At 33.0% G+C, this 15,159-nt stretch overlaps 2 protein-coding genes across 2 annotated transcripts; one reads left to right on the top strand and one right to left on the bottom strand.

The window, feature by feature from the left end:
• Positions 1-4,512: 4,512 nt before the first annotated feature.
• On the top strand, positions 4,513-6,434 carry LOC146956061 (uncharacterized). The gene has a single exon (XM_085726111.1). The coding sequence runs from the start codon at positions 4,768-4,770 to the stop codon at positions 6,220-6,222; it is 1,455 nt and encodes a 484-aa protein (XP_085582237.1). The 5' UTR covers positions 4,513-4,767; the 3' UTR covers positions 6,223-6,434.
• A 2,915-nt stretch (positions 6,435-9,349) lies between these two features.
• Positions 9,350-13,186, bottom strand: LOC146956060 (putative E3 ubiquitin-protein ligase LOG2). The gene is made up of 3 exons (XM_085726117.1): positions 12,487-13,186; positions 10,591-11,095; positions 9,350-9,729 (listed from the first exon to the last, which is right to left on the bottom strand). Exons 1-3 carry the CDS (start codon positions 12,915-12,917, stop codon positions 9,607-9,609), a joined length of 1,059 nt encoding a protein of 352 aa, XP_085582243.1. The 5' UTR covers positions 12,918-13,186; the 3' UTR covers positions 9,350-9,606.
• Between the last annotated feature and the right edge of the window lie 1,973 nt (positions 13,187-15,159).

Below are 15,159 nucleotides of genomic sequence, written 5' to 3'. Positions count from 1 at the left end.
GTGCACTTGGGTGGCTAAAACATCACTTCTATTTTTTAATTTTATTGTATTTTTTTTTTATTTTTTCATGAACCACCCTATCAATACTTTTTTTATATCAACCAATCACAAGTTAATTTATGTTTTGTATGACTTTTAAGTTAAATTTGTTTCTCCTAAAAAAATTAAGTTAGATTAAAATGTAATTGTTATCATGATTCAATGGTTATGATTGACTGACAATATAAAAAATATTTGAAATATCAGTGTATTTTAATTAAAAAAATTAATTGGAGGGAAAAGTCAAAGTAGGAAATAAGTAGAGAATTCTCTCTTGATGTATATTTCACTAATTTTATATTTATTATAAAATTAGCAAGCAAGGTCACCTTTTATTTTACAAGAAGGTCACTGTCTTTTTATTTCCTGTGGTCACTATCTCTTATTTGTTTTTTGTTATACTCTACAATTACGTGCTAACCTCCAAAACTAGTGTTGTTTTTAAAAGAAAACGGTAGTATGATGTTTGTATTGTATGCTACAAAAATTAAATGTTTAATTAGTCAAAGTATAATTATTCTATATTTCGGAAAGCATATGAAGCCAAATTCAGACGGTCCTAACTTCAGCTGGTACCCAAACATGTACTTTGTTATTATCACTATCGACGGCTCTTCCATTTAATTACGGTTAATATTTTAAGGGTTAAATATGTTTTTGTCACTATAAGATTGAGAACTTTTAAGTTTAGTCTTTATTTAATTTTAATAGTTTTTTTAGTTCATACAAAAACAAATTATATGTAAGTCTCTGCTAAAACAAAATTTGTTTAATCATCCTTAAACTCTTAAATTTTTGAACGATTTTTCGGAGACACGTTTAGAACATTATAAAAAGTTCATTAACTAAAATTTAGAATTTTTTAACATGATATAAATTAAATATAAATTTTTAAAATGATAAAAGTAACAAAAATCTGAATATAGAAATTAAATTTTGAGTTAATTTTTTTCGAAGGAAATTTTAATAATGTTCTTAACATGTCTACACAAAATTCTTCTGAAACTTAAAAGTTTAAGCATAATTAAATAAATTTGAGTTTAGAAAAGGACTAAAATTGAGTGCATAATTTTTTTATAAGGATTAAAAAACTATTAAAATTACATAAGTACTAAACTTTAAAGATCCCAATTTTATAGAGATCAAAACATATTTGTCCAATATTTTAATGATAATTTTTTTTAGAAGATTTAATGTTGCTTAAAGTATTCTTAAAAAAAAATGAGCCTTAAAGTATTTATTTACTACTCCATATTTTTTTTTTCTTTTTCGCTTTTATTGATATGTTTTAAAAACAATTCAACACATAACATTTTTCAACTATATTAATTTTTAAACTATATTAATAAAAATAACAAGTTCACAATAAAAATAACATTTTTCAACACATAACACTTTTTTTTTTATTTATTTCAAGCTTGTGAACTTGACACTTTGTAAATATTGTGAACTTGTTTTTCCTTCAAAAAACAAGTTCACAATATTTACAAAGTGTCAAGTTCACAAGCTTGAAATAAAAAAAAAAATGTTATTCAAACCAAATCACTGCTACTAAAAGAACAACTGTTTTTAGACTGGGATTTCTGGTAGAATCAAGTTCATATTATAGCACACTAAAATTTCAGATTAATTTGAGACACATTTAAAATGATTAAATTTGATAGGAATTTTCGTCCCAAAAATCGTCATATTTCATCAAATAAATTCATACACATTAGGTTTTTTTTAAGGAAATTCACACATATTAGGTGTAAAATAATATTGCTACGATTTTCAAATATATCGTGATGCAAGATATGTTTAAAAATTAATTTTAAATCTCAATCTCAACTAATTTTAGACTAAATTCAATTTGAATTCTATTAGAGTAATCAGAGTGATCCGTAACTATCTATAAGGAGGGTATATTCAAAAGTCTTTATACATGAAAATATGAATCATGGAATGTGTTACCAGAGCAACCGCATCTGTTCTTGTCGATGGATGTCCAACAAGTAAGTTCCATTTTGAACGAGGTCTTCGTCAACATGACCCCCTTTCGCTGTTTCTCTTCTTAATTGCGGCGAAAGGGCTCAATCTTTAGTCAGTGTTGATCTTTTCTCAAGTTACATAGTGGGTCGAACTAATATTGTTTGTATTTCTCACCTGTAATTTGTTGATGACATTCTATTAGTAGGAAATAAAAGTTGGACAAAAATTCGATCTTTAAAGGTCGTGCTCCTGCTTTTTGAGGTGACTTCATGACTCAGGGTCAATTTTCATAAAAGCGTGATTGTTGATGTTAATATGTCGGACTCCTGGTTGAACGAGACTTCTATGGTCCTGAATTGCAAAATTGGCTATGTCCCTTTCTTTTACTTGGGGCCTCCTATTGGTGGTGACTACCAGAAACTGAATTTTTGGAAACCTCAAATCGAGCAAATTCATTCTAGATTGTTTAGGTGGAAGAGTCGCAATTTATCTTTGGATGACCGTTTAGTTCTTCTGACGTTTGTTCTGTCATCTCTTCCGGTCTACTTTCTTTCATTCTTCAAACAGGAGGAGGAGGAGGGGAGCGAGAAATCTAGGAAAATATCTTAGATTAATTGAGACACTATTTGTCTCAAACAGGAGGACTAGGGAGTTTAATTTGTCTCTTCTAGGCAAATGTTGTTGGAGGCTGAGGGAGGAAAAATTTTCTTGTGGTATAAAGTCTTAGTTGTAAGGTATGATGAGGAAGGTGGAACTATAGGCGATGTAGGGATATTAGCTTCAGTGTAATGGAATAATTTGACTAGCATTAGAATGGGTGATGGAGTGAGGGTGGGTAGTTGGTTTAATGATCACTTACGACGTGATGTAGAGGATGGAGTAGGCACTTTATTTTGGTGGGATTCTTGGTTAGAGGGAGAAATTTTAAAGAATAGATTCAGTCGTCTTTTTTATCTTTCTAATAACAAATTGACGACTGTGGCAGACATGTTTTTGTTAGCTTGGGGGACGGAGGCTAGGCCGACCCAAGGCATAGGACGGGGTGCGGAGGCCAAGGGCCCATGCTCACAGGGGGCCCAATTTTTATTTTTTTTTTATAAAGGGGGGCGTATGTAGCAATACTTGGTTTAAATGCGGTGTATATAGCAATAAGCACAAAGAGGGCCCAAACATTTACCATATTTCAACCCATTAGTTGTTTCACCCTTTTTTGTACAACCCAACATCATTTCATTTTCACACCCCCAACCCAGAACTTTCATTTTCACCCCAACATTTCATTAGGTAAAATGCAAAACTTAGAAGTAAAACGTAAATCACAGAAGTAACCCGTAAAACACAAAATATCTGCTCCTTCTCAGTGACCAAATTTGTTTTTTATTTATTTTGAGGATGCTTTTTGGGACGATAAATTTGGTCTTGTGTGATTTTTTTATAAGTAACATATCATATTCTATTGACAAATGATAAAAGATTTTCATGTTATTGGGTATGAGGGTGGTTTATTTTATAATATTATGGATTTATGGTAACGAATGATAATAAAGCTGTTTGAGAAATTTTAGAGGTAGTAGATCAATTGAATTATCAAAGCAGATCATGAAACTTATATAAAGCTAGATATGTCTATTATTGTTTTGATAAGCTTTGTTGGATTAGGTTGGGCCCACCCTTTTTTGTCATTCTTTTTATTAATATTATATAGGACGAGAAGCATTTGACACACGATGTTTTAGAGTGTTAAAATTTCAAAACTTCGTATTATGGTGACTGCCATGATAATGTATATCTCATTCGACGTTTATAAAAAAAATGATCTATTATATAAGGGGTCATTTTCTCAAACTTGGTCTAAAGGCCATAAAACGGGCCTGGAGGGAGTTGAGGCTTGGAAATGACGTAGGAGATTATTTGCATGGGAGGAAGAATTGGAGAGTGATCGATGTATGCTATTATTACCATTTGTTTTGCAGTCTGCGGTGAATGGCAGATGGATTTGGCAATTTCATGCCACTTTAAGGTACAAAGTTTCTAGTGCTTACAATTATTTGACATCAAGGGATCGACCTTTGAACAATGATCACACTACAATCATTTGGTACAAGGAAGTTCCTTTAAAAGTCAGTATCTTTGTTTGGCGTCTATTACGTATAAGTAGAAGGGTTTTCAACCAAATTTGGTTTCTAGCCCGGGTGGTTGCGGTTCTCAAGTGGATATTGACCATCTTTTTGACTTGCGACTTTTATAGACAGATTTGGTATGAAATTTATAATTGGTTAGATTTGGTTTCAGTTGAGTCTGCTCTCGTCAAGGATGACATCATTCTATTTTGTTCGCCGAGTGGATTCTAAAAACACATTTGGTATGAAATTTCTCAATTTTCCCCTATATTTCTATCCCCTCAAGTCTTTCCTTCGCCCCCCTCAAAACTCCCAAACAAACCCTAATGTATAGCATAGAGTTCTAAATATTTTTAGAATATTTTTAGTTTGATCAGCTGCTATATTTTAGGAGAGGTTGTTGAGCGAAACATCGACATCTACAAGGAACTTATGATCATATGCCACACACACAAACCTAGGACACCCCCACACACAGTATCATTGTTGTGTTCTGCCCTATCTCATATATTTGCTTAAATATCTCACTTCTCTTACCATTTTATATTTCCTTAGATTCAATTCACTATATTTTCTAAAATTCAGCTACAATCTTTTTCTTATATCTCTCCCTGTATAAACAACTCAAAAAGTTTCCATGGATTCCAATTCAAAGTGCTCAAGATTTCAAATCCCTCTCGGATCAATGGCAAGAAGTATGTTTTTCAAAGCATTACTTCTTGCCTCTGCTATTTCCATCGTTTCTCTTCTTCACTCACTACCTACCATGGATTTAGCTCCCAAAACCTATGATCATGACTGCATCATCGAATTCGAAGAAGATTCAAACCTCACTTTAACACCAGGTTCTTATTTGTTCCAGAGTAGAGTCTTAAACAGTTTTTGGGGTTCTTTTGATTCATTGAGTTGCAAAAAAGAAATCAACTTGGTTTCAAGTGTTGTCAAAGAACTAAAAGGTGAACGGTTATTGAATTTTGAAGCAGAAACTCTTTGTATTGGTGAAACTTCAAACATAGCTGTTTCCACACTGAAGAAACTTGGTTTCTCTAATGCGATTAACCATCGTGTTTTCTCATTCAACAAGAAGAATTTTGTTTACTCGCTTGATCATCACCACGATGAATCGTTCGACTTTGTTTTGTCTAAGGATTTGGGAAAAGTTGCTGTCCCTGCATTGGTTGTCCTTGAAGTTGAACGTATTCTTAAACCTAATGGAATTGGTGCTTTGCTTTTGGATTTTGATAGTGATAGAGTTTATTTCGACAACGACGACAACATTAACATGATAAGATATGCTTCACCGATTTCAGCGTTGCTGCGAAATTCATCTATTGTTCATGTTAGTCTTGTCAATAATCATGGCCTTGTTGTTTTCAAGAAAAAATCAGAATCAATATCTGAAACTGAAAGTGAAAACAGAAGCTCTTTGTTCTATCATCAAGGTCTTCCAGAAGATTGTAAAAGTGTTAACTTTGCTAAGCAATTCATGAATCTAATCGAGCCGCCACTAGTGAAGGAAACACCATATGAGGAAAAAATCACTTATTTGCCGAAGTTTAAGGATGTTTCTTCAAGTAAGAAGAATTTGGTTTATGTTAATATTGGTGAAGATGAGGTTGGTGATTGGTTTCCACAATCTTATCCAATTGATAAGAAAGACTTCAATGTTTATTTTGTTCATTACAACACGTCTATTATGTTGTCGCACGTGAAAGGACCGCGTGTTACATTTGTTTATCATCCAAAATTGAATGAGAATTTTGAGGATGAAACTAAGGTTAATGTGGGCGATGCAGATGTGGAAGAGGACAAAGAGTTTGATTTGGTTGCTTGGTTTAAAGAAACTGTGGAGAATGCTGATTTTGTTATGGTTAAGATGAATATTGCAGGAAAAGTTGAAATGAAATTTCTTTCAGATATATATGAAAAAGGGCTTATATGCTTTGTTGATGAATTGTTTCTTAGCTGCTCAGATAGTGGAGATGGTGAAAGAGAGAGGTGCATGGATATTTACAAGGGTCTTAAAAGCAATGGTGTCTTTGTTCATCAATGGTGGAATACTCATGAATTGAATCAAGTGTCTCATGCGTGAGAAATTGTATCTGGTTTTTGTGTTTGAAGCATTGTTTACAGGACAAATTTCTAGTAGAATGGAATCTTTTTGTTTTCTATTTTGGAAAATAGGATTTTAATGCTATTGCCATGACTATGCAACATCTTCATGGTTTGTAATTTGAGTGAGTAATTGTAAAAAACTTTCTTACCTTCATGAATTCTTTTTATGCTGGTTTGATGTTTGGTTAATTATTTTGTTGGAAAAAACGTTATTGGGTGCAATGAAGAGTAAATTGAAGGAACTTAGTCAACATTTGAATGTGTACTCGAATTGTCTTTCTCGCGTTTCAATGCTACTTTAGACGTGAAAACCATGAAGCTACAAATCATAACTTATGGTTAGATACGCGTTAGAAGCAACATGACCGTGGTCCCAAACACACTATAAATTTATGAATGGAACTTGAATTGTTGCCATGTTTGATCCATCAAAAGGTTGTAACATCCTAGTTAATTGTTGTTCTTTAATTCTATTTTGGTTATTGATAATCGATCCGTACATAACAAAGATGGTTTGCACATGATTATTGTTGGAGTGTGGGTTGAAACGTTGAATGTGAATTTGAGATCTGGTCGTACACATTTATAGTAATTTTTACCAATTTTTATTTGCAAAGAATGGTGGATCCTCAGCATGCTTTGAACATCAATCATTGGTGGTCGGGTTTAGGACACAGGCCAACGCATGGGAAGTAATTTAAGGATGGCTTTACCAATTGAATAATAAAACTAGTGCGGACATACCCTAATAAATTCTTTAAGGACATTAAAGTGGATCTATAAATCATCATTTAAACAAATATTTTTGTGAGTTGTTTTGGATAAAACTTTGCATAAAAGTATGTGAAGGGTGAGGAGTTGTCGAACATAAAAGCAATTCCTTATGTGGCATGTCATACACCTATTATAAGCAATGAGCATAAGCAATGAGCATAAGCAATGTTTTCTAACTGCATACGAAATCAAACCTAATCGTCCTTAAGGCTCTGGTTCAACTACTTCAATATTTGGTATCATGGTTGAACATGAACATTGTGATTTTGTTGTAACAATAAAGTTTGTCCAAATGAGTTTAAGTCAGTTTGCAACAACATACCATAATATATATGAAATCGGGGTTTGTTCTAGATTCAACTAGACTATTTACTAAAAAAAAAGTATAGTTCTGCAAAATTATGATGGTCTAATGTAATTTTGTCAAACTCACCTCAATAATAAATAAACATTAAATCAATTGAATCGAAACCAAATAATTGAACTCTATAGTTATGTTTCACGATTCAACATAATGTTGAACTGTTTGGTTCAATTCCGTTTTTTATTATAAAAGTCAATTTATTAAGGTAAAATTGCTATAATAATACAATAGTCATTGAAAACTCACACACACTAATGAAAGGGTTGATGTTCGAACTTGAATCACGACACCAACCTTAATAATTCGATATTTTTGTTAAGAGCAATGATATTTGTACATCCATTTCATGACAACTTTAGTGACAACCTTGTTTTTCTCTCTTCTTATTGGTCAAAAACAATGGAGAAAGAAAAAGGAAGAGAGAGGATGAGACCATCATGTGAGTATGAGAGAGAAAGTTGTACAAAAGTTGTCACAAATTGGTTGTACAAATATCATTTCTCTTTTGTTAATTGAGCTAGCACTTGTAGACCTACAAAATTCATACTTGCTCTTACAAGTAAATGATTTTGCGAGCTTCATATCTATAAATCACAATTTGGATTGCATCCAATCAAGATCAAATCATCTACTCCCTCCGTTTCAAAATGAGTGTCGCTTTAGCTAAAAAAAATTGTTTCGAAATGAATGTCACTTTCAGTTTCCAATGCAATAATAACTTTTTCTTTTCAATTGTACCCTTCAATTAATACTATGTTACACTACTTCCAAAGTATTATTCTTTCTTTAATAAAAAACAAACCAATAGTTGATTAGGATAATTTGGTAAAATTGCTATGACATTTGACTACTTTATTCCATTCCTTAATCTGTGTGCAATTGGCTAAAGCGACACTCATTTTGAAACGGATGGAGTATATTTTAAGTAGTTTGTTTGAATAGTAAGTATAAACTTGTTTTACTTTAAATATAGGTCGTCTAATCTTGATCGAACAACTAGATCTCTCCCGACTGCATGCAATCTGGATCCACAAGGTGGTAGCATATTGATCTAGTGACACATTACATTCACCTGGAAAAGCAACCCCAAAGTTATGCTACATATTGATCTAGTGACACATATTCACCTGAGAAAGCAACCCCAAAGTTATGCTACCTCATTCAACTCTACATCAAACAATCGATTAAACGCGGTAACTTACCTATAAAGTTTGGTGGTGTTTACTTAAGACCTTAGAGTATACTCCTACTCAAGGTTTCACGTTCGATTCTCCTCATTGTCAATTTGAGTGGCTAGTTTAGCTTCTTAACAAAAAAGGTTTACCTATAAAGTCCCCTTGATTCTAGCAAACCATGCATATTGACTCCTTGGAAGGGGTTTACTATCTACGCAAAAATGATTAAATTTAGAATAAACCATCATTTTGAGTATGGCAAGTTGGAACCCCAAATTTACGAAACATAAAATTGCTCCTTCGAATTGTCCAACGTCAATCAAAATACTTAATTTACGAACATACAACACCTCAAAGAAGAGTTTGAATATACACGAACTCTTGTTGACGCTCCCCTAACCCTCCGGTCCATTCTATGGAAATGGAATTCTTATTGGAGTTCTTGCAAGTCCTTTGAAGAGAACATTTTGGTTAACATTAGACAATTTGCCTTTCAAGATAACATTTTGGCTAACACTAGACAGTTTGAGGAAGTAATTTGATAGTTTTCATATAATTGAGGTATCAAATTGACAGACATTTACAATATCAGAACTCAAAATCGTTGTTGACTCATAAATTTACTCATATTCAGTTAGTCAGATTGATAAAGTTTAGAGTCAAAAGTTGTTGAATTTTCACTACTGGGAATTTTGTGCAACAGGCCTAAAGCTTGAAGGATTTTTGTGCAATTCATCCCAAAATGAAGTAAAAAAATTAATAAATAAAAAGGATGGCACCAAAGGAGAAGGTGAGAAACACATTGAATTACATTGAATCCATTTAGAAATTAGATGTGAAATCAAACAAGCATGGAGGAGGAGGCATTTGCTTATAAAGTCAGGTGCAATGACAGCCGATCCATGTTAAACAAAATGTAATGCATAAATTCCAATTTCTATATTTTTTTTGGATTATTAGAAAAAACATGAAATTAGGTAAGTGAAAAGCATTAATTATATAACATTTGGACTGTACAGGAAGTTTGTTGTCAGTAACACTATCTTCTTCACTCTTCAGGCTCAGGCTCAGGCCCAACTTTGATCTCCAAAAGCCTTTCTACTGGTTGTCTGCAGATTGGACATCTATTTGTCTGTAACCTTAAAACGTTCGCACATCCGCTACACATGCACTGCAACAAAGAAAGGAATCGAGTCAAAGTATATCAAAGACTCTAATGACTAATGAAGGACATGTTTGGATTGACTTATTTAAGTTTGTTTACTAGCATTAGCACTTATGAGACTATTTGGGAGAGTTTATGGAAACAATTTATGACATGTTCATAAGTTGTTTTCAGCTTGTTTTCATAAAAAACTTCAAGATAGTTTATGAAAACAACTTATAGCTTAGGCCCTGTTTTGATAAACAACTTAATTAAAGGCATATAGCATAAGCACTTGTCATATAGGTGATTATGTATAAGCTATTTGTATAACAAAAGATAAAATAAAGTCAAATTATTTTCATATAAGCTACTAGTTGTTTTCATAAGCTATCTGGAGAGCTTATTGAAATAAGCTGAAAAAGCTTATAAACATGCCATGGGCTATTTCCATAAGCTATCCCAAACAGTTTCACAAGTGTTTGTGTCAATAGATAAGCTCAAACAAGCCAATCCAAAACAATTTGACTTTATTTCATATTTTGTTGTAGGAATAGCTTACTAAGCGCTTATACTATAAGCTTGAAACTAAGCTGCTTATCCAAACAGGACATAAATAGCTTTCAGCAATTAAGTTGAGCAAAAAAAGTAATCAGTTAGCTGAGATTGATCGGTGACAAAATAACTTTTGGGCTAAGATGATAAGAAATGACAAGAAATTTCAATCATTGACGAAATTTGGCAGCGCCAAACATGGATATCATTTAACAATTCCCAGTGATTTAGCATTACTAGTACTAGTGATATCAACAGCAAAGTTGCTAATGTCAGCGTCATTCCAACAATCTATAAAAGAAAAATTAAATTACAAAGGGAAACGGAAAATACCATGTGGCGACAGGGAAGGACAGTTGTGTCGCGAGGTTCTGACAAGCAGATAACACACTCTTTTCCAGGGTCATTCCCATCCAAGTCACTCTCAACTGAAGTTCCAATACCATATATCTCCTGCAGCTCATACCTCATTCCATTCACCCACAATATCTGCTTAGCTACCTTTAACCGGAATTCTCCTTTATCCTTCTCAAACACTGCTTGAGTTATCTGAGAGTTTGTGTTTGTTTTATTTCCAGATGTTGGCGTTTCATTTGATCCGTCCACGTCGCTTGAAGATGCATCTGCTTTAACTGCTACAGGATAGATGTCCATGTCGGCCACTTTCAATAACTCAGATTCCTCAAACATTGAAAAATTGATACCAGTTCCAGCTGGCTGTCTAAACTTCTGGCCAAGACCTTGCTGGAAATTTATAGTAACTGGTGCAAGAATATTTTCCTTTGTTGACGTAAGGACGCAGCCGTCGCCTTCTTTTGCAAAGAAAAGTACGGTGATGCTGTTATGAAGATAAAGGGAAACAAACATTTAGATCAAACAAATAAAACAACTATAGCACAATGGAATTTTCATTTAACAAGAAAAAGTATAGAATACATAATCTAAAATGAACTTGCATTAAGGCACCTCTAAGGAACTAGGTGTTTTAACGCCTTGAGGTAAGAAGCACCAAAATGTGCATGCCTTCCTAAGGAAAGTCATCAATACAAGAAAAGAAAAAAAATAGACCAGAGTTTGACTATTTTGCATTGTTTTTAAACTATTCAACCATAATATTCAAAATATTAATAAAAGATTATGATATTCATTTCACAAATCTCCAAGTCCAAAAGTGTGAAAAACGGAACAATCAGCTATTACATTTGGACTCCATAACACTCCATGCAAAATAAATTAAGTAATCTCGCTACCCCCTAAAAAGTAAAAGAATTTAAAAAAAAAAAAAAACACTCTCAATAACCTCAAGGGACATTCTCTCAAAATAGATTCCAGCTTGGTGTTACATTCTCTAGCGTGTGATCAATTTGAAGTCCAAAATATATTTAACAAACAGAAAGAAATAAAATAAAATAAAATAAAAAGGAACACAACAGAGTGTTTATAAGCAATGTTGATTATGAAATAAAGATAATTGACATGCTAACAATCTTTAGCAGCAACAAAATCTGCATTTCAATCAAGCTCCCGATATCGTCAAAGGAAAACAAACCCTAGCAACACATAGATAATACATGCTCAGTAAATCACAAAATAAACACAAGCAACTCTATATTTCATTCGAAAAATGCTATTTGCAAACCTTTGTCATATCAGCTTCCTAAGCTAGCTAAAATAATTAATGCCTATAAGTAAATAGTTAACCAAACTATTCTACAATTGCAATGGCATTAGAAATCTCTCATTAATCATTACACAAAAATTTAAGTAAGTAACTTCACCCATTTACTTATTTGAATCCAAAAAATCAAATTTAGCTTAAATCATGTGTACATTAAACAAGCTCATTAACACTAACAACAATTCATCAAAAAAAGCAATGACAAGATCCAACAACAATCTCACCAAAACCATGCATAAGTCACATAATTACCATTCACATTTCACACGATGCAACCACGATAACAACACTCAAGCCTTATCCCACTAAGTGAGGTCAGCTACATGGATCAAACACCGCTATAATGTTCTATCATATACCTATCCAACTCATTGTACCTCTAATCAAATGATGCAACATTAACCACAAATTTATTGTTCAACCCATTTTCACATGAACGTATACAGATATAAATCATGTTACATTCAACTCACTTTTAGTTAGAATCAATTTTTCAAAATCAATTTACTAACATAATACATCAAGATCAAGTAAGAAAAAAACACTATTACCTTCCAGAAACAGTAGCATCAAACGTAAACGTAACAAGAAAAAACCCAGGATTTTCCTCATCAGGTTCAATCATCAGTGTCTCCTTCTTGATATTTACATCATTCTTTATAGTAACCGACTTCTGATGCTCCACATACGGCGCCGGCGCCGGCGCCTGTTGCTGATACCTCCAAGATATTGGGTCAATCGCCTGACGATGATGGTGATCATACGGCGCCGGCAAAGGCATCGGAGCAGTTCCCGGCGGCGGAGGATAGTAATTAGGATAATTCTGATACGGAGGAGCAGCAGCAGGGTAAACGAATCGGTTACCAGCAGCATCCGGTGGCGGTGGTGGCGGAGGAGTTACCGGAGGATGAACTCGTCGGCCACTTCCACCACCACCATGTCTCCGACGATTGTTAGAACCGCTACTTCCTATATTACCCATGAAAACTGAAAAATATTACCAGAACGCCATTGAGTGTGTTTTTTCTTAATAAAAAGGTTTTGTTGCGGTGATTTGAAGGGTGTGTGAGCGAGTGAGTTAAAGGAAAATGATGGAGAAAATTAATGGAAATAATGGAATATAAGAATAGATATAGAAATGAAAGATTCTTGTGATTAATGTTGGATGGATGATGGAAGGTATAATGGGGATTGCGTAAAGCTCCACTTAGTAAGAAGCACAACACAATATTGATGAGAGATATGAGATGTGAAGGTTTTGCTAAAGTGCTTTACTTTATTTTTATTTTTATTTTCATTTTATAGAAAACACTTTATTTTTTGCTTTGTTTGGTTTGTCATTTTCCTAAATTTTTCAAATTATATAATAAAGTTTGCGTCAATGATTATTACAAATTAAAGAAATGTTAAAAATTTGAAACAAAAAAATGTTAAAAATAAAATAAAGAAATTAGAGAAAAGTTTTAAGCATTAAGTGAGTTTTGTTTTAAGAGTTTTAGCATAATATAAGTAATTTTAAAAATAAATCATTTTGTTGTTATTTCTAGATAGCAAATGTATAGTAGACTTGTAAACTTACTCTTTCTGGCTGCTCTAGAGCAATGTTTGTTTGAGTTTATTTTTGTTCCATCTTTTCAAACAATCTCTTTATTATTGATTGTTATATTTGGTTCAAGAATCAAGCTATGTTTAAGAGATGAACCTTTTTAAAGTTACTTGTTGGGAGATTAAGAGTAATAAGAACGAAGAGATTTTTCTAAAGTGTTAAAAAAGATATTTGAGTTTTTATTAATAGTATTTTCTCTTATGGTAAATTGTACTAACCTTTTAGATTTAAATTGTCTACTGCAACTGCTCCACGAAGTTTCATGCAGTACGTTATCTCGATCATAGAAAGAAATATGATCTAACAATTTAGATTTATGCAGTTAGTTTTACACAATATTGATCCCAACCGTTAATTTTTGATCAAATGGTTCGTAACCGTTACTGCATTAACCCAATTACAATGTAGAATCTAGTTCCTAATCTTTCTTGGGGTATTATTAAACAACACTAACACCCCTCTAGTTTCCATTTAACAACGTTGATTCCCAGTTAGCCAAATCCTTCACTTTCACTCACCCTTTCAAGAAATGGTTGGGTTGATATTTGGTCTAGATGCAATTCTGCCTCGATAATCTTCAAGTTTGTGGAAAACATTGGCAATTTTACTTCGAGTATATTTGATTTTAAAAAGTGTTAAACAACATATGTGCGCACACACATTTGCAAACACACAAATCAAATGTACTTATGCAATATTTTTTATCTACAAGAGTAGAGCTCCATATACTTTAAAATTTACAACATTCACACACAATACACACCAACCACTAGCACCAAGCATTCGTGATATTCTTATATGTATTTGTTATGAACTTTTCGAATGGGGAAAACCCCATACCACGTCCGTCAATCCAATGCCACATTTGTTGGCTTATATAAGCACAACACTAAAACCTAACAAGACATGCCTCATTCTAATCCTAACATTCACCTCGAACACATACTTACTTGAACATAGTGTTTCCAGATATGTCACTCATAGTGTTTGCAGATTCACCTCCCTCCCACGATCCAACACCGCCCATCATCTCCACCTCCTCGGATTCCAATTTCCACATCCATTAGCGGAGACCATTACCGTCATCTCCACCTCCTCAGATTTTGACTTCCGTATCCACCATCATTGTGAGTTCATTTACCTTCTACGAGTAAACTTAGATATTTTATACATGTATGAAAATTAGTTGTTTAACTTGAAAGTAGTCTTTGTCACATAAAAAACCTTGAAAGGAGTCATGTTTAGATCCCAGAATCCAATAATTGTCATTTTTTACACGCTATTCATCTATTAGTCATTTACAACCTAACTCAATTATTGTGATACAAGTAATTAAAGGATTTCACGGTTTTCAGCATTGTATGCGGCCGGAAAAAATAATAATCTAAACAAAGCATATTGCTTTTTTGACGATAAAACAAAGCATAATATTGTCGTTATCTGTCATTTCTTATTATATTTAATTTACTTTAATATCTATATTTCTAGTGTTCATAATGCATATGCTTAGATTTTCTTGGCTGCCAAACTAAACCCGAACCCAATTTAGTCGGTATTCCAAATTCATATCTATCTTCTTTGTATATACTAGCATCAAGACACACGTCATTATGCTTTT

This window comes from Medicago sativa, chromosome 1, assembly GCF_051527215.1.
Source record: "Medicago sativa cultivar Bolivia chromosome 1, Bolivia_mono, whole genome shotgun sequence".
In the NCBI taxonomy this organism is placed as follows: Eukaryota; Viridiplantae; Streptophyta; class Magnoliopsida; order Fabales; family Fabaceae; genus Medicago; species Medicago sativa.
Note: the sequence above shows the minus strand (reverse complement) of the source record. Positions and strands in the feature narration are given on the sequence as shown.

Excerpts from the sequence above, each read along its gene's own strand:
- LOC146956061 (XM_085726111.1), top strand. The coding sequence starts at position 4,768 with ATGGATTCCAATTCAAAGTGCTCAAGATTTCAAATCCCTCTCGGATCA.
- LOC146956060 (XM_085726117.1), bottom strand. The coding sequence starts at position 12,917 with ATGGGTAATATAGGAAGTAGCGGTTCTAACAATCGTCGGAGACATGGT. Across the intron at positions 11,096-12,486 it reads GATGCTACTGTTTCTGGAAG|CATCACCGTACTTTTCTTTG; the intron begins GTAATAGTGTTT and ends TCTTCATAACAG. Across the intron at positions 9,730-10,590 it reads TCCTTCCCTGTCGCCACATG|TGCATGTGTAGCGGATGTGC; the intron begins GTATTTTCCGTT and ends TCTTTGTTGCAG.